Consider the following 21,785-nt stretch of genomic DNA (forward strand, 5'->3'; position numbering starts at 1 on the left):
AACTATTCAAAATGCCAGCTTCAAAACAGAAAATTTGGAAACTCCTCTATGTATGTGAGTGACTAACAATAATTTAAAATGCTTTCTTACAAGTTCTATGTGATCATATACTGGAAAAAATCTTTTAGCTTTCTACAAAAATAAAGCTGTCCAGTGTAAATGAAATTTCTATTTTTTTTACATGTATCCTAATAACAAATCGTCAAGCTAAAACATAATATATGTTTTGTAACTTAGTAAGTCTTAAGATAAAACAATCGCCAGTGTACTGAAATGTACTGACTGCTTCAGCCTGTTGGCAACGCTAAAGGCAGCGGAACTTGGACAGGTTGATGCAGGCAGTAAAAAAAAAAAATCCTACAGGATTTTTTTCTTACAACACAGCTACCACAAGTACATCAAGTCTATGCTCCAATTTCTTACTGTTTTTTCATAAAATTTGGAACTAAATTTAAGATCTCCATCTGTATCTTTCCCATTACGGAAAAGTTCAATTTTCAGTGAGATACTTCTGAAGTGCTGGGATGAAGACTGTGGTTATTGCTATGTTCCTCTGGGAAAACAACTTAGAACAGTACGAAGGACCACCTACTGTGCAAAAGAGAAAGCTTCCTTATAGGCTGCTCCAAAATTATAAGTAAACTGAGGACACTAAGGATCCCACCTTCTGCTACAAGCAGAATGTTCACTTCTTTGGCCTTACTTTTATGTATATTTAAAATATAGTATTCCAACTACAGAAAGATGTTTCTCCTAGCAAGAAGAAGAGAACAGAGAAAGTAAGTTGGCAGCATGAGCCTAATGAGCTACAGAAATAGATACCTTAGTAGAAACTGGAGTAGCAACAACTCTATAAATAAATGAGAAAGAAGTACTAACCACATTAAAGAACCTTTTAGTATACAGAATGTTATGTTTATCTTGTTGCAACAAAATCTTCCAGTCCTTACAAAAAATTCACAGCTGTCCTCTCCACCCTTTTCCATATTTTTAACCTTAAAATAAACCAGTTTCCAGAACTGAATACCGCAAAGGTATTACCATGGCCACATAAGGAAGTAAAATTTCATTACTGTATTTACTATTTTTTCATTTATAGCACTTTACAGAAAGCAGTCCAAAGCTCTCTGATTTCTAACTTATTTCAATGGGTGCAAGTCTCCCAGATGAGGGTATATGCCCTCTTTTGATCTGATTTGCTGGTTCCATGGGGACCACACAGTTTTGTCATCAGTTCAAACCAACCTAGGACAGACTTTAAGCAACTGCAATATTCTTGATTTTAAAAATGAGCCTTCATAAAACAAAGGCTTGGAGAGCAAGAGCAAGTTAGAGCATAACTGCCTGCCCCACAGGTCAGTTCCTGTTTCCACGCTGTCATTACCTCAGTTGTGTCAGCAGAACAGCAGGGATGATTCTGAATAAAACTAGAGATCTCACTTAAGGGAAAAAACTAAACAAAACTCCCAACAGCAACCTCTCCCTATCCTTTTATTATGGCAGGTATTAAGATGGGGTTTCACTGGAGGGGGTAGAAATGAGCAATGGAAAATCAGAATGCTTTAGGCTACTATTTCCATTGAAGAGCTATTCTTGCAATTAAACCACAGCTTAATTATATCTAGGTTCCTATTTGAACTGCTAATGTCATGCCTTAAATAATGTAAGAAACTTCAGTTATTCATATTTTTGTTTCACAGTCTTTGTTATGTTACTAGCTTTTAAAATGGTATCATACACCATCTATTACCATACTTGTCATCTGTGCAATTAATGTTTGGTCTAATATGGCTCTCTAACACTGCCAGTGTTCAGTAGTCTACTACCATAGGGCTGCTCTTCCTATGGGGGCCAAAAGACTTTATGTGGACGTGAGACTGTCGTTGCTGCTTTTATCACTTCAACAACTTCACTCTTGATACAAAGAGAAAATTAAATCTTTAAAAAAAAAAAAAAAAGAAACTTTTAAACTTCATTCTACAGTCCAAAAGCACTGCTGCTTTTACTATTCTGAAGGTGCGTTTTGGATGTGTTCTTTTGATTGTTATACAAATATCTTACTATCTGCTTGAAGATAAAAATTAGAATGTGAACACATCACAATTATTTAATTCTGCATCACAAAAGACAAATTAATTTTTAGTTTCTAAAAAAAGTTTTAAAAAAGCAAGTTTGAAGTTTTTTAAATGGCATAGGATGTTCTGACCTTTTATAAACAGACGACAGACACTTTAAACACACATTCATAAGCTAATACGAAGTTACTTTGAACTGTAATAAACTTACCTGTGAGCTGGTATTCTACGATCGCCAGCAACTAACACCACATCGCACAGCTGTTTGTGTCTAAGATAGTTCTCCATCTTTTTAAAAGTTTGTTCAGCATGGTTGAGAGCCTGAAAAAATTCATCTGATGTACAGGGCTCCATAGTTTGGAAAGATGATAAAGTATGACTGCTGTTGGAGGTTCTGCTGAAGACAAAAACAGAAGCCTTAGTTCAGACAGTATTAAGGTGCAGTGATTCAGATGCTAAAAGGAAAAATCATATGTGATTTTAAAATTGATGTACATGATTTGTGTTAATATATATTCCCTTGCTGTTTTATTTCTTTTCATATTCATACTTTCTTTGTTTTTCCAAACTGAATCCAGACTTCTGAAAACAGGTAGAATGGTCTAATGCTGTACTCTACAAGCAATACACAAAGATCAGTCCAGAAATTACACCTAAACGGCTGTCAGATGGTGGAGGAAGAACAGGCATCTACCAAGACCCTGCAAAGTGAAAAAGCAACAGAAGGATGCAATAAGGAATTGCCTCTCTTCCTGCCACCCTGTCCCACATTGAAGTCTTACATGATAGCTCAAGTTGACTAAAACAAAACTAAGCATATCTGGAGCTAGTGCCAGGGAACGCGCATACAGGCAGAAATGATACATCAGGAAACGCATCAATACACCACCACTCCTACTGCACGAAGCTTGAAGTTTCTGAAATGAGATCTAGCACAATAGAAACTGATTTTAGGGGAAAGCAAGGGTGCATAGAGAGAAAAATTATTCCTGTGCATACACAGAGCAGCTTGCGAAAAAGAGAAATACAGAAGAGTTAACTGGAATGCAGGGACCTAGGACACAAAACAGCTGAAACGTAAGATCCTAGGACATAAAGAGCTGAATCCTAGTCATAGACGCTGAGGTAAGCCCAACTTTTCTTGCTCACAATTCTTTAACTGACTACTCCTCACTTCTCCATGCAGGTAACATTTAAAAAAAAAAGTCATCTCTGGGCCTACCATAGTAGTTGGAAAGACCAAAGATGTTAGGAACTTAGGCAGTACACTCGGGGCCAAATCCACTGAGCAACTTAGCTAGATATTAATTCCAAGAGGCAGCTCCTCAAAAATCAAAATCTAATTTTTCAGTGAAAAAGAATTCTAAAGTTTTTTTTGTATATGTGCCCAGATAACTAAAAAGGCCAAGCAACCTGGCATTTAATTCAAACCTAAATCTAGTACTGGATCAGAAATGAGATGCCTGTCTGCCTACCTACTCCCCTTGAAGGACTTTTATCTTAGGCATACCCTCTGAAGTGGTGGTTTGGCATTTATTTAAGCTGCATCAACTTGTACATGAGACTGCTCCTAGGAAACCTAGGGCTGAACTATTTCCATAACAGTTCCCATCCCTTAAGAGTCACTTGCTCTGCTCCACTACTACCCCTTTGATGTGCTGGAACAAGTGTTCTTTGTGGCCAAGTGCAGAACTGAATCAAGGAACTGATACACCTGAAAAATAAATAAGAGAAGGAAAGAGTTACCTTTCTAACATAGCAATTCCTTGATCTGATTCACCATGAAAATACAAAAAACATTATACTGGCGAAAGTGGGGGGGCATTGTCACAGAGCAAGTACTCAGGAAAGCAATTCTTTACACCAGCAACCCTGCAAAAGGAACAGAAGTGGAGCAAACAGGCTGCTACTCAACACGAAAACGCCCAGGAAATTCCTGTTCCCTATTATATTCCCAATAGTGTTGCTGTATGTTTTTGTTACCTATTAATACCCCATTAATTACCACCATTAATAATGACCCCAAAAAAACCCACTTTAAATCCATGTGATATTGGTGATCTGGTTTACTCTATCATCTCAAACAGTTGTGCAGATACAACTGGAAGAAGTAACAAAATGTTGTATGGAGGAGGAAAAAACTTTAAGCCAGCAGTTTCCCAGACCACATCCTGACTAGAACTATTGTCTGGCCCCAGACTGCACGTTTGTACATTCTGCATAAAACGCTGCAGCAGTCACCACTTTTATTCAATAAGGAAAACAATCGCAGTGGTGCTATTTGCCATGAGCCCATGATGAAGCACCTGTTCAAGACACAACAGAGCCAAATTCAGCTCTTCCCCTTACTTGAAGTTCAGTCCTGTAACTGTCCTCTCTTCTAGCCACAAAGTTACAAACCATTTTTCTACTTTATAAGGAAGAGAGAGATGGATGAGGGGAGAAAAGAAAAGAAAAGGAAAAAAAGACTAAGCTTCAGTGGTCCATAAAGAAATCATGAAAGAAGAGTCTAATAGTTGAGATACTTGCACAGAAGAAGAGATGTAGACTCAAGGGCTATTTATGCATATTACCCAATGACTGGTTAACAAAAATTCAAATCCTCCTTCCTCCTAGACAGTCATATGAATCTATTTCTACGTTCAGTTCAGCAGAGCCACAGAGAAGAGAGCTTGGGAGTATATACAAGCAGGGGAAGAACAGAGGAAGGGAAGGATCTGCTTTCTCTCTCCCAGCAGCAGTACTGAAATGCATGAATAATTTTCTTGGCCTACATCTCTCCTACCTAGAGGAAGGAAACCTAAATATCTAACACCAAACTTTAATTTCGCACTTGGAACAAACATCTAGCTTTTAGGTACTGCAGCACTGCGAACCCCAACGGTTCTTCTCCTTTTGTATTTTGAGTCTTGACTCAGGTGTAGCTTTAAATATGACATAAGTTTTCCCTCCTGTAGAGTGGACGTACTGTTACTTTTGTATGCCTCACATGTACTAAGATAATTAAACTAAAAATTGAAGCTGTCACAGCATGGAATAGGTAAGTGTATCAAAGAATCCTTTTGGCATATTCCTTTAAAAAAAAAAAAAGGCAGATATGCAGTATTTTTAACACATTTAGTGGAAATATTTTTACAAATGTCTTAAAATGATAGTCAGTAGGACTTCTTTTTGTAGGCTTAAACTTTTAACACTCCTGGTTTTTTTTCTTTCCCTATTTATGTCAAAAGATCCTATCTAGCACTGACTAATTAACAATTCATTAATTACAGTAAAATTTTAAGATGCAGTAAAACTTTAAGAATTTTAAGATTTAACAGTTACTCTAAAGACAAGATCTTTCCCACATTAGTGACATATTTTACTGTCCTGGCGACAAACTTATTAATGCACTAAAGATGCTAGCTTTCCTTAACTTTCCTGTCTACTAAGGAATTTATATGTCAGTAGACCTTTTTGAAACCAAAACTATGTACAACGCATGCTATAAAATCATTCATTTCTAAAGCTTTTTATTTCTGGAAGTAGGATGTTTGGAGTGAAGAGTTTCTGCCCAATAAAACAACTCATTGCAAAGCAATGAAGCAATTGACTGACTGGTAGTAAAATGGTCATAAATGTGTTTCAAAAGTAAATAGCGTACATGATGACTGGAGAGCTGAATTCACATCTCTGTTTCAGGATTCATTGTTGTAGCAATGCCACAGCAGTCTTCAAAGTTTAAAGAAAAGAAACAAAACAAAACACACACAAGCCTTCTTTCCTCCCACCTTTACTAAACTCTCTCTTTACAAGAGGAGAGAAGCATCAGCGTTTCTCGGTTTTTGTGAGAGAGAATCTGTTCCTGTTAACACAATTTATACTGTTATTTTAATTATCTGGAAGTACTGAGATTCATTTTAAAGGAGTTACAATGGTTATTTTATAGCAATCACATATTACTTATAACCTATGAATTTCAATGAATACTAACGCTGGTTACAAAAAAAAAGGCTGCAAAATGCTTTTTTTCAAGCATTTTATTTCATGCTCTGCATTTTAAATCATCTTAAGAAGGTATCTTTTAGGCTAAATGTCTCCATGTTGATCTTTGAAATAAAAATCAAGCTGGAAAGACTTCATTATGACAAAAAAACCCTGAGCTTCAAGAACAAAATCTGAAATCTGATATGAATTTTAAGACCAATTTTTGTCTGAAAAACAATTGTGTGTGAATTTACTTTTATTTAAAACTGCCCTATTTTTAAAATCAGTTCACCTGATTCAACTGCAACCTTCTCTGCACTTCCAAAAAGTCAACATCTTCAAAAGATAATATGCATGAGCATATCCTGTTCTAAGATCCTGTGAAGCTGCAAAAATGTAATTTTACTGCAAAATAAAGGTGACACGGTTAGATTGCAGGTATGTAGTACAGATGTTGACCTTACGTAAGTACCACCTCGACTATGCTGAGATGCCACAGCAAGTTACAAGTGAAAGCTTACCACAGTGCATAAAGTCACATTCCTTTTGAAAGGGGCAACATGTTGGAAGTGCAACTTGTTACCAGAGCCTTGACTGGAAAAAAGGAGTCAAACAGTAGTACAATGGGATTTCTATCTACAAAATCATGATGGAGACAATGCCCTAGATGTACTGCTACTGCATTCATTCAAATTGCTCTTTTATGAAATCAACAAATGAAGTCTGTTTTTCAGAAGATCTGTATCCTCCGTCCCCTCGCTCCACTCCACCACCACAGCTCTTCTCCTTTCCTCTCTGTTCCTTAAGGCATCTCTTAACTAAAGACAGGAAGCCATACACTGTGCTAAACAGCTAGCTTCGCAAGAGATGAATTCTGCCAGTTCTTCAGTGGAGGCAGTTAAGTTGGATCTCTCTCCGTTAACTAGTTGTCATTTGCAGGGGTTAAATCAACTGTGAGACTTCTGCATACTCTGAAATTAGGCTGAAAGTGGCCACGGGTTCTCACGTTACCAAGGAAAGGGCAGAAGTGACGAAGAACACAACTGCATAAATTCAGTCCCTTTAGGAAACTAGATTAAAAGTGAATGCTCTGCCTACCCTACCAAAACTACCCCAACCCAAATGAATTTTGTAGATATACTCCAAACAGCGCAAAATGGGGGTTGTAGCAGTAATAACCTGCGCATAGAAGTGGTACAAGTCCTACTTACAAATGTGAATTTCTGTAACGCAAACTGGGTTTAAATTAAGGCATTAAAAGCAATAAACTCTTGTAGAACTGTAGCAATGGAAAAAAAACCCACTTCTCCATTCTCCTCACCACTGTTTCCCATGAACACAGCATTTTTTCCTCAGTGAACAAAGTAAAACTGCTCTCAACATTTTAAATCTGAATTCATGCATTAATATTACTTTTAAGAATATGACACTTAAATAAAAAGAAAAATCAACAAATATGGACAGCTCAAACTGCATACATAGTAAAAAGGCAAACATCATGAGGTTTCAAAGAAACTAATAGTAAAAATTAGTTACTTTTGTTCACATACCTCCAAAGGAGTTTTGCAAAATATAAGAGGTTTAGGGACAAGCAATGAAAATGATTAAGAAAAAAATACAGGCACAAGTTGAGTAAGTGTGACTGACTCCAGTTTAGAAGAAACAATAGAAGGAACAGAAATAATGAATATTATATTACTGCCTATAACTTGGATGCCATTTACATTCTTGTCATGCAAAAGCAGTAATACACTCAAAAATCAAAAAATGCTTGACTCATAAAAGCAGAACTCTGCAATCATAAATAAAGTGTACGGAACTTAAGGCAACAGATTATCAATAAGCCATGAGTTTCACTACTGTTCAAAACACAGTAAGGCCTTTATTCTATTATTAGAATAGACAAACTTCCAGTAGGTGGACATCCTAACTAATACTTTTAAAGAAAGTTTAATTTTACAAATTTACTGCTGCGTTAAGATGGCTTTCTGCACTTAAGTTTTTTTACGTACAGCATTTCAAAATAACGTTAAAAATAATTTGTCAACAACTCGGTTGTTTATGCTACTGTCTCTAAGCTAGCTGACTTTTTCCTTGTATATGAAGACCAGAACACATTTACTAGAATAATACCACCACAGCTTTTATACCAGCTTCTGCGCTTTTACATGACACTTCGAAAAAGTGAATATTTGACTCCATAAGAAGTCAGGAAGATAAGAATCCCAGCTGCAGAGAATGGAGTTTGTTGAAAAGAAGGATGCTGAAAGGATTCTTGTAAAAAGCAATCAAGAACAAAAAACAGTAGACTCTTCCAAAGGCGGAAAAACATAAATAAAAGGAGGAAGCTATACATGGTAATGACAAAGACTGCTAAAATCCACAGAGTATTACAATTTATGATCAGAAAAATCAGTAAAAAAAAGGACACAGGTGACTGTGGAGAGAGTGAAGAGCATATGCATGGGAACTTGAGGGCTACAGATTCACTCTATGCTAAAGAAAAGAATTATAGCAATACCCATAACTGTAGTTATATGTCTACCTTGCAATCAAAAGGAGCGCTTGCAAACACACATATGCATACACAGAGCATGAGTAACAGCAGGCATAAGAAGCTGAAGCACAGACTCTATTGTTACCTGTGAAAACTCAGAGACATGTACACAAAAACTGCTATGACAATACTACTTGCATCTTTACTAGTTTTTAATTTTGGTGAGAAATTATGTAGGCATGCTTCACTGCACCTAGACCTTTGACTATAGCGTGCATGTTTCCTGTCTTACCTCTAAGAGACCTCCTAGACTTACTACATTTGTGCAGGCACAAATATTCCCCTGTAACGTATGTTCTGTCTGAAAAATATAACTACTTTGATTACCTCATGATACATCCACATTTCAGTATGAGAGGCAAGTGTAATAATACAAAAATATACTTGAGACAGCTTTAATCTGGTCACAACATGCAACAACAAACAAAAAAACAAAAATATCAAAAGTCAGCAAGATTGAGGTGAGAGAAAAGACATTACAAAATACCAAAGGTTTCTGTAGATGAAAAGTTACAGGAGGATAGACTTAGGAATTTGCAATGTACTAACTACAAGATTGTTCATACAGACATTAATGCAGAGTAGCTTATTACTCTTGTGAATTCAGACCTTGTCTTAACATCTATTACAGACATCTTATTAAACAGTTCAAAGTTAGGACATAACTGAAGAATTCTGAAATATTGCTTGCATTTCATGTTCCAATATGCATTTAATAGTATGCTTGCATACAAATATATTTCCATAGTTACATCTACAGCAAAGTAATTTCAATATTTTAATGCATGTGTGGGAGAAATGAACCAGATAAAACACTTCACATATTTGGTGTGCCCTGCAGCAGTGATTTTCAGCCTGTCATCCACTGTGGCTTCAAGGCCTGTGGATGGCTCTAAGGAATCCACAGAAAGTAACGTAAGGCAAATCCAGTGCTGATATGCTTGAATTTGCTGTACAAGCATCTGCACCTCTACTAGAAAATTTGAGAAGCCTACAAATCCAAAATTGGTGAGCGTAGCCTCAGGAACGTAGAAGAGTTAACGAAGAGCAACAGTAAAGGAAATCTAGGAGAGGAAAAACAACAAAAGAAAAGAATTCAACCCTCACTGGCCATCGTTTAGGCTAATGTTAGTCATAAACAGCACAGTAGAGTATGATGTAAATAGCATTATAGGTGACTAGCTCCGATCCCTGAACCGGAAAGAACTGCTTGCGCCTGGGGTAACTGTCATTTCACAAAGATTTGCAACTTGCATACCCCTTCTGCCATCAAGCGCACAGTAACAAAAAAATTATACATTGTCTCTCCTCTAAATTAATCACATAATGATTTAAAGCTTTTTTAACAAGAGAGCTGGTCTATAGCCTCTTCTTTCTATGCCATATGACATGGCAAAGAGGAAGACTGATGCACACAAAACAGTACAGCTGCTTTTGTCACTGAAGCTTCCATGTTACAGGCCATGCTTTTAGGGCTTGTATCTGGGCAGTAAATACAGAGGATAAAAAAGCAAGATAAACTACATAGAAGGCATGGAATTAACTTAAAAACAAAAACAAAACTCCCACACTCTTCACATATACAATTTATTTCTAATGAAGGAAACACAGGGTTCTCATCTAGGAGAGAGGTCCTCTGAGAACACCACGGACCATGGTGTTCTTTTTGGTTTTTTGTTACTCAAGTCAACAGATAAGCTGTATTTTAGAATAATAAACAGAAAAAGCTCATCATTTAATCAAGTTCTGAATATTAGAAAAATTCCAAGTATTGGATAGACTTATATAGGTTATGTCTTACTAAAGGGAGTAGATAAGGCATGGTTTAAGTACAGTCTCTCCTAGGGAACAAAAACATAGCTAAGAAACAAATCAAGTTCCTATATTACCATTAGTTATGCCTTAAATTGTACAGATATTGAAACCAAAGTTTACCTAAGATGTTTATTTTGAAGAATGAAGTTAAAACACTAGCAAGAATTACAAAAAAAAAAATTAAGCAACTCCAGATGCTATACCTGATTGGAGACATAATTAAAAAGATACTGCAAATTTACTGAATATAAAGTTCAAATCCTACGTGCATCTCCTGTAGCATACAACTCCCTCCCTCCAAAACCCCCACAAATAAAATACCAGCACTACTACATACTTCCCATACACCCTAATTTCCCATATTTGGGAATTATTTCCCATAATTCTCCCATATTTGAAGTACTTCACTTCCATATTAGGTAGAAAATTAGTTTTGTCATACGTAAGTTCTTCTCCTACAGTTAAAAATAAATTTGTAGTATTTTCAAGCTACACATCAGTCTTAGAATTACATTTTTTCTACATTGATTGCCTTCCTATAGGAAGGACATCCTATTAGGGGGTAATGATATACATACAAATTTTGCATCACAAATAGATATTTCTGAAATGTAAGGTGATGTTATACCTATCATTACACACAGCATGCAGTGAGCGGCACAGCTATTTAAAAAAAAATACCTACATCACTTAAAATAGGAGCTCTACTGATGTGTTATTCATAGCATGCTACAACAAATATACTGCTAAGACTGCTGTTATGAAGTATCAGTATGCAGGCTTCTTTTCCCTATAATTCTAATACTTTCACAATCCAGTGATGAAAGCAAATATACCATGCTGACTCCTAAGAATTTTTACTCTCCCTCCTTTTCTCAAATCTTAAAAGGTTATACAAACCATAAATAGCTAGTGCTTTTATTCTTGACTGCTTTGCCCTTGCATCAAATGAATTCTTCTCCTAGGAAATGCAAAACACTAGAACTGCTCTAACTAGATTGATTTGTCCCTAATAGACTTTATTAATAAACAGTGTACCCTTTTAGGGTCATACTTTCTGAAATATCATATAATTGCAAATTATCTTAAAAGCTAGAAAGCAAACATAAAAATTTGAAATAGTAAGTTAACTAATATGCACTATATATACACACTATAAAAAGAAGGAAAAACACTTTTAGTGAAGGATGCCTGACTCATGCAGTAAAAGGAGCTAAGTGAAAAACTGTTTTTTTAACAAGAAACATGATTAATTTGCCTAATTTTCCACCAACCGGTAAACACCTTTCACTTCAGAACAAATTTTATAGTTTAACCTTTAGTAATGTAAGATAAGAACACCAAAACTCTAGAGATGCAATAAAACCATTTTTGATTTTTAATCTAGGTGTACAGTTTAACACGTTTGAAAAGAAAATTGCACTTATTACTTTAAAACAATCTTTTGATATTAGTTTACAGCACAAACTGGTTGACAATGTATCACTTTCAGTAGATGAAATCTTTGCCTGTGCATATGCAACTTGAAGGGAAAAAATTTATAGCCTTAATATTTTTTAATCCATTTTAATCTCCCTCATCTATAAAAACACTTCGAAACATCAGACATAGGAATCATAGGCACTTACACTTTTTTTTATTTTCTCCTAATTTTCATGGAACTAATTCTCAGCATAACTAAACAATCGGTGTCATTTCAAAATAATTTAAAAAACAACCCATAACATTATAACACAATGAGTATTACCTCGTTCATAGCAGCGTGAGCTTGGGATTCTATTTAAAACAAGTGAGTGCCTGCACATACACACACAGATATACATACATGCAGATAAAGTAAAGAGCATCATTTTCATTTAGCTTTTAAAAACAATTGTCATAGGTTATCTACACTGACGAAATTATTTTTAAAGAGGTCCTAATAAACATACAAAACTCTGATTATCAATCTTTTTTATATTTCTGAGGCACTTGCAATTGCTAGATTGCTGAAGCACTTATTCTAGAAGAAAGCATACCCTATATATGGATAGTATCTGCAAATATGAAATGAAAACACAGTTCTTACAACAGAAAAGTAATAACCTGCATGAACTGCTGTCTGATTCATTTCCTTCTTCACTCGCTCTATCATCTGTTTCTTGTCTGTCAAACCAACGCGCACCTCCACAATCTTCTGTTGAGAATTCAAATGTAGGGACTTCCGAGGTGGATGCCATTGGCCAAGGAGGTGAATTCTGGAAATCCCGTTGGCTGGACCTTCTGTAACCAACTGATGTTAAAGGTAGGTTACCTGGATCTATAAACTTTGTGCCACCAGTTGTGACATTTTGTCCTCTATTCCAGAAGTCTCCCTGGTTGTTATCAACTGCAGAAATAGGGGCTGACGCCTGATGACCAAACCACCTCCATCTGATTTTTAAAATCTGCTTCACATCAAACTCTTTACGAGAACCAGACATCCTTAGTGAAAGCAAATCGTCTAGGCAACAGGGTAAGAAGCAGCACACATAAAAGAAGATTTGTGCACCCAACCAAGACAAGAGAAACACATGCTCTCCCCGTCTGTGGCAAGCAGATTTTCTAAGGGAAAAGGAGGAGGGGGAGGATTGCATTCACATAAAAAAAGGCTTCTTTAACGCTATGTTATTTGAATAAAAACAAAAAGCAAAGGGTGATGAAAAATCTTGGGATAAAAAGAAGGTGAAACAATCACCTCAATCAGGAAAAACGCTAATCAGTTTACCCTAAGAGTCCAAGGTTGTTTCTATCGCTCTCCTCTGACCATTAGCTTTTAAAAACAGCAAACAGCATTCATTAAAGCCCTTTCAAGAGCTGAATACCACCCCCTTTTCTTAAGCCACAAATGACAGAGAAGTAATTCCTGTATAGCATCTCAGAATCTCTGCTTCTTATTCTATTAACTCTTGCTCTACACAGGGGAAAACAAATTGCACAAAAAAGCAAATGAAATTCTTTCTGCACTGTTAGAGAATAATTTACAGAGAAGACTGAAACCAATCCAAAGATCACTGATTGTACTGAGGGGAAACTGAACTGGAAATTATTTTTTCCATTAACAGGACATGCATAAAAAAAAAAAAGCCTGGAAGGCTCAAGGGACTACTAATGGCTTATACAGTCTTTCATCTTGATGCGCTTTGATTCAAATCTAGGTCTGCAGTAACTGAAAATTTCTAACAGTGGTTGCTTAGTAGGTCTATCTGAAATGAGCCAGTGGTTTCCATTCATTTATATATCACCAAAAGCATAAGCAACAAAAGCTAACTGGTCACTATCCAAGACACCCCCTACAAAATGGGCAAAAGACCTTTGCTTCTTTCTCATAATCTGGAATCAGCTGTTCCAGACCAAGTTAAAGGCATTGTGATGGAGCAGTGTAGAAAAAGCTGTATATTTTTGAGTCAGAATTCCCTCTAGATATGTAGTTTACGTAATTAGAATTAGATGCATTAGAACATCCAACAAAAGTATTTACCTGAATGAGGAAAAGAAAAATCAAAGAGACAAAACACACAATGACTAATTTATATTTCCTAATAAAAATAGTCCATTTCCTCTACTACATATGAGGCTAGTGAGGTTTAAATAGCTGAGACTTATTCCAATCAAAGGGAAACAGTAGCAACGATTTTCAAAGAACAAGACGACACTGGATTTTATCAGCCCTTGACAACCAGATCTACATTTTCAACCCTCAGAGTGCCGTTAATCTGTTCAACTCTCTAGGACAGAAATGCAGTAACTTTATAAAAGTGCCTCACTTCTACCTACACTTTCCATCAAAAGTGAAAGTTACTATCTCTCAGGTGAATGTTAGGAGCTACAAACCATGCTTCTGTGATCCTGTAATTAGAATATGTTAAAATTTCTTAGAAGGGGCAATGTGAAGAGTCCATATGAAAATTTAAATAGAGTTGAACTCTACCACCCAAAAAGCAACTGCACAGTTTCGTGCCATGAGTAAATCATGCTATTTTCTTAGGAACTAGAAAGCTGACAAGGAAAGTTTCAAGCAGAGAAGCTCACCTGCCATTGCTCAGGGCACAGTTATTTATGGAAGTGCTTCTCATATATGCTATCTAAGATCATTTATATAGAAACAGTATTCCAGTCAGTTCTCTGTAAAGAGATCCTACATTTCAGAATTTGTATCTTCCTAGCTTCCTGGTCTACCAAAAGCTATATCAGATGGCCTTTGAAGTATGTCCAGAAAACCCTTAAAGGTATTTGGGAAATGAGAAAATTGAAGTGGGTGAGCATACAAAGTTGTAACCATCTTTACCAGGGATTTCATTTAAGTGCCATCATGCACAGAAATATTTAAGAAGAATAATGATTCAATATGTCAGCATAAAAATTGAATGGATGTTTAACTGAACAGATAGGGAATCCGGTCCCTATTCTTGTGCATATTTAACTATTTAATTTTCAGAAAGCTTAACTGCTGCACTGGAACATCATCCTTTGTGTAACTGCAAGTTTTGCAAAACTATAGCACAACTCAAGTAGCAATAATAAATTTAAAAAAACATTTTATCCTCTCATTATGCTTTGTGTTTCTGTCTGGGGTTCAAAGGTGGATGAGGCAGGACAAGAAATGATGTTTTGCATTCATTAACATTCACCATAACAGTAATAATTTAATTACCTATTTACTCTAACCTTGAAAAATAAGTTTTAAATATTTTTACTTCTGTTAGTATGGTAAATCCAATATACTTCAGGATTGACCTAGATTCTGTTTCTTGTATAACAGAATCATTTAAAACTCAAACCACCCCATCACAAACGTACTAAGACAATGACAGATTTGCCAGCTCTCATGCTTTTTCACTACTTCCTCATGACTTACGGGAAATCCAGCCTATTTACTGCTTCTCTGTTGCCAAGCAAATGGCTCAATCGGAGATAATAAAAGAAAATGTGCTGTAGTTTTCAAAATAGAAAATGGAAGATATTTTTGTCTCATCTTTCTAAATGATACAAACTCTGACTCCTCTACACTCTCCTATATTACAGTTCTAAATCAAATTTTTAAACAGACTGCAGCCTAAAATATTTCAGTTTCACATAATTTAAATACAAGTTCGTATTACAAATGACAAGATGAGCCAAGTGCCACTTAATTCTTCAGTTTATACTGACGAGACTGCTGAGAAATAATTGAGAGCCTCTTCCTGTTCTGGACACTCTTCACTATTCTGAGTAGTGTGACAGTTCTTGTCAGGCTCCCCCTGCTGGGAGTCACCACACTTTTGAGAAGGTTCTCTGTTTACTAGAGCCACTCAGACCTCATCTTTGTCATCTCTTCTGCCAATGAGTGCTCTCAGACCCAAATGCCCACACCAAAAAAAAAAAAAAAAAAAAACCCACACACACCTTTCCAATGTATGTATACATTTCTGAGAAACCTGCTAAAAAAAGTAAATTGGAAAGCACCGTTTACCTCAATGAGAACATATGTAGGGTGGAACCCAGCATACACAGACTAAGGTTTATAAAATATTTTTCCATTTACTAAGGGAATAGGTACACTGATCTAAACTAGAACAAAGAAGCTTATGCACGTTTTCTCTGACGTTTTGCCACTGTTGCTGTTGAACAACCATTTTCTATTTTAATAACGGATCATAACAACATTTGAAACACACGTACACTGTCCTGTTTATGAACATAAGGTTCTTTAAGCTTACCGTGAAGATAGTTTTGAAGACTCTGGCTTTAACCTTATAGCGTATCTGAGCATTTAAGTACATACCTTCCCTTATATGACTAGTCCGACAAAATAATAAATTCCCACAGGCACTTGGCATTGGGGGACCGTTTGCCAAATTCTGCCTTCTGAACAAAAGGAAAATATTTAAATCCATACTGTATGTTACATTTGCAGCAATGTCGGTATATCCTGTTCTTGGCATTAGCTAACAGCTGTATACGTTGCTCATTTCGAGGTCTTCAGAACAGTTTATTAACCCAGAGACGTAAAAAGCAAAAACTGTTTTTTTTCCTCTACTAGCCAAGAAGTTTACTACATTCAGGTTCCTATATACTACATATAACCTGTTTATTCATACAGGTGTAAAAGGAAGGTAGCAGTCCAGCATAAGAGTTCAAATTTAGACAACATTTTTACTCCTGTGATACTTCTACGGCATAAATTGAGGGTGGATGCATTTTAAATAAGCATATAAAGTGCATCACTAGAAAATATGGAGAAATTATTCTTTAAATAAAGAGGTCTGAACTCTTTTATTCATTATGACTTAAATTTTCAGTAGGAAATCATTAAATTTTCAAACAAATATACCTACTGAAGACATTTTTGAGGTGTTTTTAAGATTTGAATCTCAACATCGCTTTTCATGGTAACATTTTTTCCTGGCACTACTATGTTTTGGCTTCAAAAAGCTATCAGCATCCAACTTCAGGGCAGTTCAAATATATTTTCAAAGTAATTATTCTGTCAAATGAATTTAAAAAATGATCCCTTTTTAAATCTAAGGTCTAAGGACAAAAAAGCTCAGCTAGTTCTTAGAAGATGTTAACGATCATTTTAAGTGCCAGTTAAGAATAAAAACATCAAAATAACTGGATATAGGTGTTTTTTTTTGACTGGAAGAGAGTTGTTTCTCTTCTGAAAAAACACTAACATTTGCATTTAAATATAAAAAAAATACATATTAGATATAAAGAAACTCATTAAGATGTGATAAGGTAATATACTACTGCCAGTGTTTACAGGCCCTGGATACTTATTCTAAAACAGAAGAAAGGTTCAACAACTGCAATGTGTTTGTTGATTGATCAAATACATATTTACGCTATTAAAAGGCATGCAAATGTTTTACACTTTTGTTAAAAAGGGAATTTAACTTAAAAATACTAATTTGAAACATTAAAATATTTGTCCAAAGAAAACTGCTATAGACAAAACTCCAAATGTGCAATCCTGCTTGTATCTATGTTTATGTTACAGAAAGAAAACTTTTATCTTACTTTTTTCTTCCCTATTCCTATGCTCCAGCCCAAGAACCATGGAGACAGTTTAAGACTTCAGAAAGTTAGCTATGTTCATGCTCTACAAAACAGTGGTTTTTTTGTTTTGGGGGTTTTGTTGTTGTTGTTGTTGTTTGTTTTTAAGGGTAAACACTTCTGGTTCATGTTTGTGAGAAGCCCCTTGCAGCACCAACAGTATAGTTCATCCAAGACAAGAAGGGAAAAACAGCTACAGTTACTGACTATATGTATTTAAACTTATTGTTCCAACTGGAGAAAATAAGCTTCTACCAAATTAGGGGGACTGCATCACAGCTTTTTGCCACGTGGCACTACCCATTCCCCTTGTGGGGAAGAGTGAACTGTGTGTTGAGAAAGACTGATTTCAGAACACCCAGCTCAGAAAAGACTTGGGCAGAACAACAACCTAGTTTGCTCTTATTTTATTCAGATAAGAAAACAAAAGCTTTTATGGACAAATAATTCCATATATAGCAGAAGACTATATTGCCTGCCATTCCAGATTTTTTTTAGCTGAAGCTTCACAGTGGCTCACACAGAGAACAGAAGTTGTAATCTAGGACATTTACATTTATTTAGTGTTAAATCCACTGATTTCTGTCTACCCAAGTGATACCCAAGCATTATCAAGAACTGCATCATTTACAAGTACAATTGTAAATCAGAGCCATTCCTGACTAAACAGTGCAATGAGTTCTCTGAAACTGAATATTCACCTTAAAAAGTCTTGGACTCAAAGAGTCCATCAGATCAGCTATGGTTTTCAGTTAAAATTCAGTCACAATATCAAATGGACAATTCTGTGACATGCCAATCCAAAAAAAAAAAAAAAAAATCAAAAAAATCATTTTTCTGTACCAAAAGGCTCTAACAGCCACACAAAGATCAAGACAAGCAACTCATACATGCCAGGAATACCGGCACTGCCAAGTCTAATAAAAAGAGGGTAAAATGCATCAATCTAGATACAGTTGCACTCCAGCACAAGTCACCTCCTCTAAAAATCTCACTGTTAAGGAAAGATAACTAAAATACTCTTCTGTAGTACGTAAAGAGGTCCTGCCAAAAGTAAAGACATTATTTAGAACCAGGTTAGGATGACCTCATCAAGCTACAAAAGGCCATATACCACACCTTAAAGGACTGTGGCAACTCCAAACAAAATAACATGGAGATAGTTTCTTGTAGCAGCTTTATTTCACCATGATGTCTTCAGTTTTCCTCAAGCCACAGAAAAATAGGTGAAGAGTAACCCAATTTTATCATCATTGTCAGTAAGAGAATCAATACTTGTTTGGTAAAAAGTTACCTACAGGTTAACTCACAGTTCTGCATTAGGTGCCATATGGAGAATTACAGCTTATGATACATTAAAAGAACAGTGAAGAAGTAAACTTGCAAATGCTTAAGTAATACAAGACAGTCCTCCATGCTTGAATACACAAGCTTCCAAGAGAGCTATATAGAGGTCTGCAGGCAAAAAGTTTAAACTAAATCTAAATGTCACGCTATGCAAAGCAACAACTACTGAAGGAAACTCTTTCATCAAAAGGCCTTCTAAATCAATGATTTAACACCAAAAGACACCTCAAGAGACTCATTATAAATCTCTCAATAAGGACCTCTGCTTAATTAGCATCTTCAGTTAACCAAAAGACATATACATAGTAAGACTTTAGGCTGCCCAAGGGATAACATATGACATAAAATAAAATATATAAAACAAATGGTGTGACCTCATCTGGAATTCTTTTGTGTACTGTTTATTGCAAAATAGAGGGGTCAGAGGAAGGCAACATGAATGATCAAAGTATGAAACAAAGAATCATCACACTGAAAGACACAATGTTTATGAGAATCATGTTACTCCCTCATTGATATGCAAAAAGCTGTTATTTCGTCTTAAGAATTAGTATTATACCTATATAAAATAGGCAACTATGACATTTTTGGAACCCTATTGTGTATTAAGTCACATATATCAAGCAAAAACTCACATAAAAATCCCTGCAACAACAACAACAAAAATCTTATCACTACATTAAAACGTATAACATTCAAGTCAATGAATCTGCATTTTTCTACATCACAAAAGTTGGCCTACATTTAAAAATGGGATCAATCTCTCATATGAAAAAAGCCTCTTAATTTCATCATTATCTAATTCTACTAATTCTAATTCTCTTTAGCACTCTGAATCCACTTTTCCAGTGTAGCTAGAGACAGATGGAAACCAATGAAATGCTGATCCATTTGTAAAGTAGCAAAAGGAAAATCAAATATCTAATCAACTCTCATCTCCTTATCCCATGGACGTCAAACTATTTCCCTTAGATCCCTTACCCACACTGACTTTTCTGGGATGCCTGCTGTGCCAACAAAAGACTCCTTTCAAATAATAAGAATCTGCATTTATGTATCATGAATGCAACATACCCTGTCAACCAAGCATTCTAATTCTATATGTGCACTCCCATAAAAATTAAGTGCCTTTAAACCATCATTTAAGAGATTCAGGATAGAATTAAACCATTTTGGCAAACTGCAAGATTAGGTAGATTAAGAAAAATATAAACCACACTGCCAGTTTGTGTTTATGATCCTTACAAGTACAAAAGGTGAGTGCCAAACATGGTAACTGGAAGTACAGGAGGAGAGGAATTCAGCGCATGGGTTCCACAACACCGAATGGAAACGTTGCTCCACAGGAGGATATTATCCTCCCCACTATTAAACGAAGTATTTCTTTCATCTTTTATATATAAAACAGAAGTAATGAATGCCTTACTTTTTAAAGAAATACTTTAAAACTGTTTGGTTAGAACATTACCAAAAGGATACTGTACCAGCACACATTCTTCCCCCTCCAGTACAGTTTGAGATTTTTCTATGCCAACTCTGAATACATATAATTTATTTTAATGTAAAAGTATGTACAAAATAGCAGTTCTCCAGTTAAGCTTCAGTCAGTGGTCATTGCTCCTTATACAATTTATTGAATACAGTTGAAGAAGTGACCACGCAAGAAATGCTACAAGAAGAAATTATCTCAATTCCTTTCAAAATAAATGTTTTACAAAAAAAGATATATTTATAATCTAAACTTTGTTTTATATTTAAAAGGAGCATTTAAGTGTTCAGTGATTCCAATTAAGGACTACTGTGATGAATCAACATCAATCTCTCCCAAAAAATCTTTAGTTGTAATTACACACACTAGTAGTTGACAGGTGTGTGTTACTAGAAAGTCTTAGTATGGAGACTTGCAAAACCTTACCCTTTAATGTGATTTCTCCACAAAAAAAGTGACATTTACCATAGTAACTTTCAAATTTAAAGTTAAGCACCAAAATGAGAAATTAGTACTAGATAGCAGTATTCATAATCAAATAGTCCCAGAGAAGTTTAAATTGGATCATACATATATTTGTTTACAAATACACAATAACAAAAAGCTTCATAATACTTTAATTGCAAGCATAATATCTTGACATGTTACAATAGTTTCACATAGTCACAAAAGTAACATGATTAAATTAGAGATGTCAAAGGTTTCTGTTGATTTTACCCAGGATTTGGATCAAGGAAATATTGCTTTGGAAAAAAAAAAAACCATACAAAGCAAACCACTGTACAATTATTGCCTCTTCTCTAAAAGAGAACTGGTTCTCTGCTTTGAGTCAATGTTGCTTAAAATAGTAAGTATTTGAGGCACATAAGGCAAAATACCCTTTAATTCTGTATTTGGATTCTATTAAATCTCAGATTAAGTCATGTATCAAATCATCATATATTCCTAAACATTATCAATGATCTTTCATAGAATCACATGCAGATATATTTGAAGGGCAGTGGCACTTCACTTTCAGGGCAGTAATTCCTTATTCTGATTTGAGAACTCCCTCCTTTTTTATTAAATGACTAGAAAGCAAATCCTGTACTATAAGTAAATACAAGACGTGAAGAGAAACAGCTATAATCACAAAAGAATGTTTAATAAACAGTGCTCTATTTGACTCTTGTCAGTAAATAAAGTGAACTGTGAGTCGCAGAACCAATTTAGACTCTCCATTCTGTCTTGGCAGTTTCCCATCGAAACAATCTCACGTTCCTCACCTTCATTTATTTCACAAGCTACTCTTAACAAGAGCTCCAGTTCTCCTGCATGCCCCATCTCACATTATCTCCCTTGTGCACTTCTCCCTATGCACTATCCACACGCACAAGCCTCCCTGCTAATTAGGTGCCAGACAGCCTAGACAAGCAAATCCTTTGGCCTCTTCAGACTCAGAAGCAGAGAGGCCGACCAGCTGGGACATCAAACAGCCTAA

At 35.6% G+C, this 21,785-nt stretch overlaps 1 protein-coding gene across 21 annotated transcripts in view; it reads right to left on the reverse strand.

The window, feature by feature from the left end:
* KLHL5 (kelch like family member 5) overlaps positions 1 to 21,785 on the reverse strand; it is a 62,680-nt gene that overhangs the window by 32,074 nt on the left and 8,821 nt on the right. For 4 of the 21 annotated variants that reach the window (XM_068943157.1, XM_068943159.1, XM_068943155.1 and 1 more), the window contains one exon: positions 2,287 to 2,469. In XM_068943157.1, the coding sequence (XP_068799258.1) occupies positions 2,287 to 2,429 (143 nt within the window). In that variant the 5' untranslated portion in view covers positions 2,430 to 2,469. Of the gene's footprint in view, positions 1 to 2,286; positions 2,473 to 3,585; positions 3,790 to 3,821; positions 3,848 to 12,498; positions 13,824 to 21,785 lie in introns of those variants that run through there. The other 17 variants (XM_068943156.1, XM_068943160.1, XM_009673379.2 and 14 more) reach the window with 11 other exon arrangements.

The sequence above is a fragment of the Struthio camelus genome, chromosome 4 (assembly GCF_040807025.1).
Source record: "Struthio camelus isolate bStrCam1 chromosome 4, bStrCam1.hap1, whole genome shotgun sequence".
In the NCBI taxonomy this organism is placed as follows: Eukaryota; Metazoa; Chordata; class Aves; order Struthioniformes; family Struthionidae; genus Struthio; species Struthio camelus.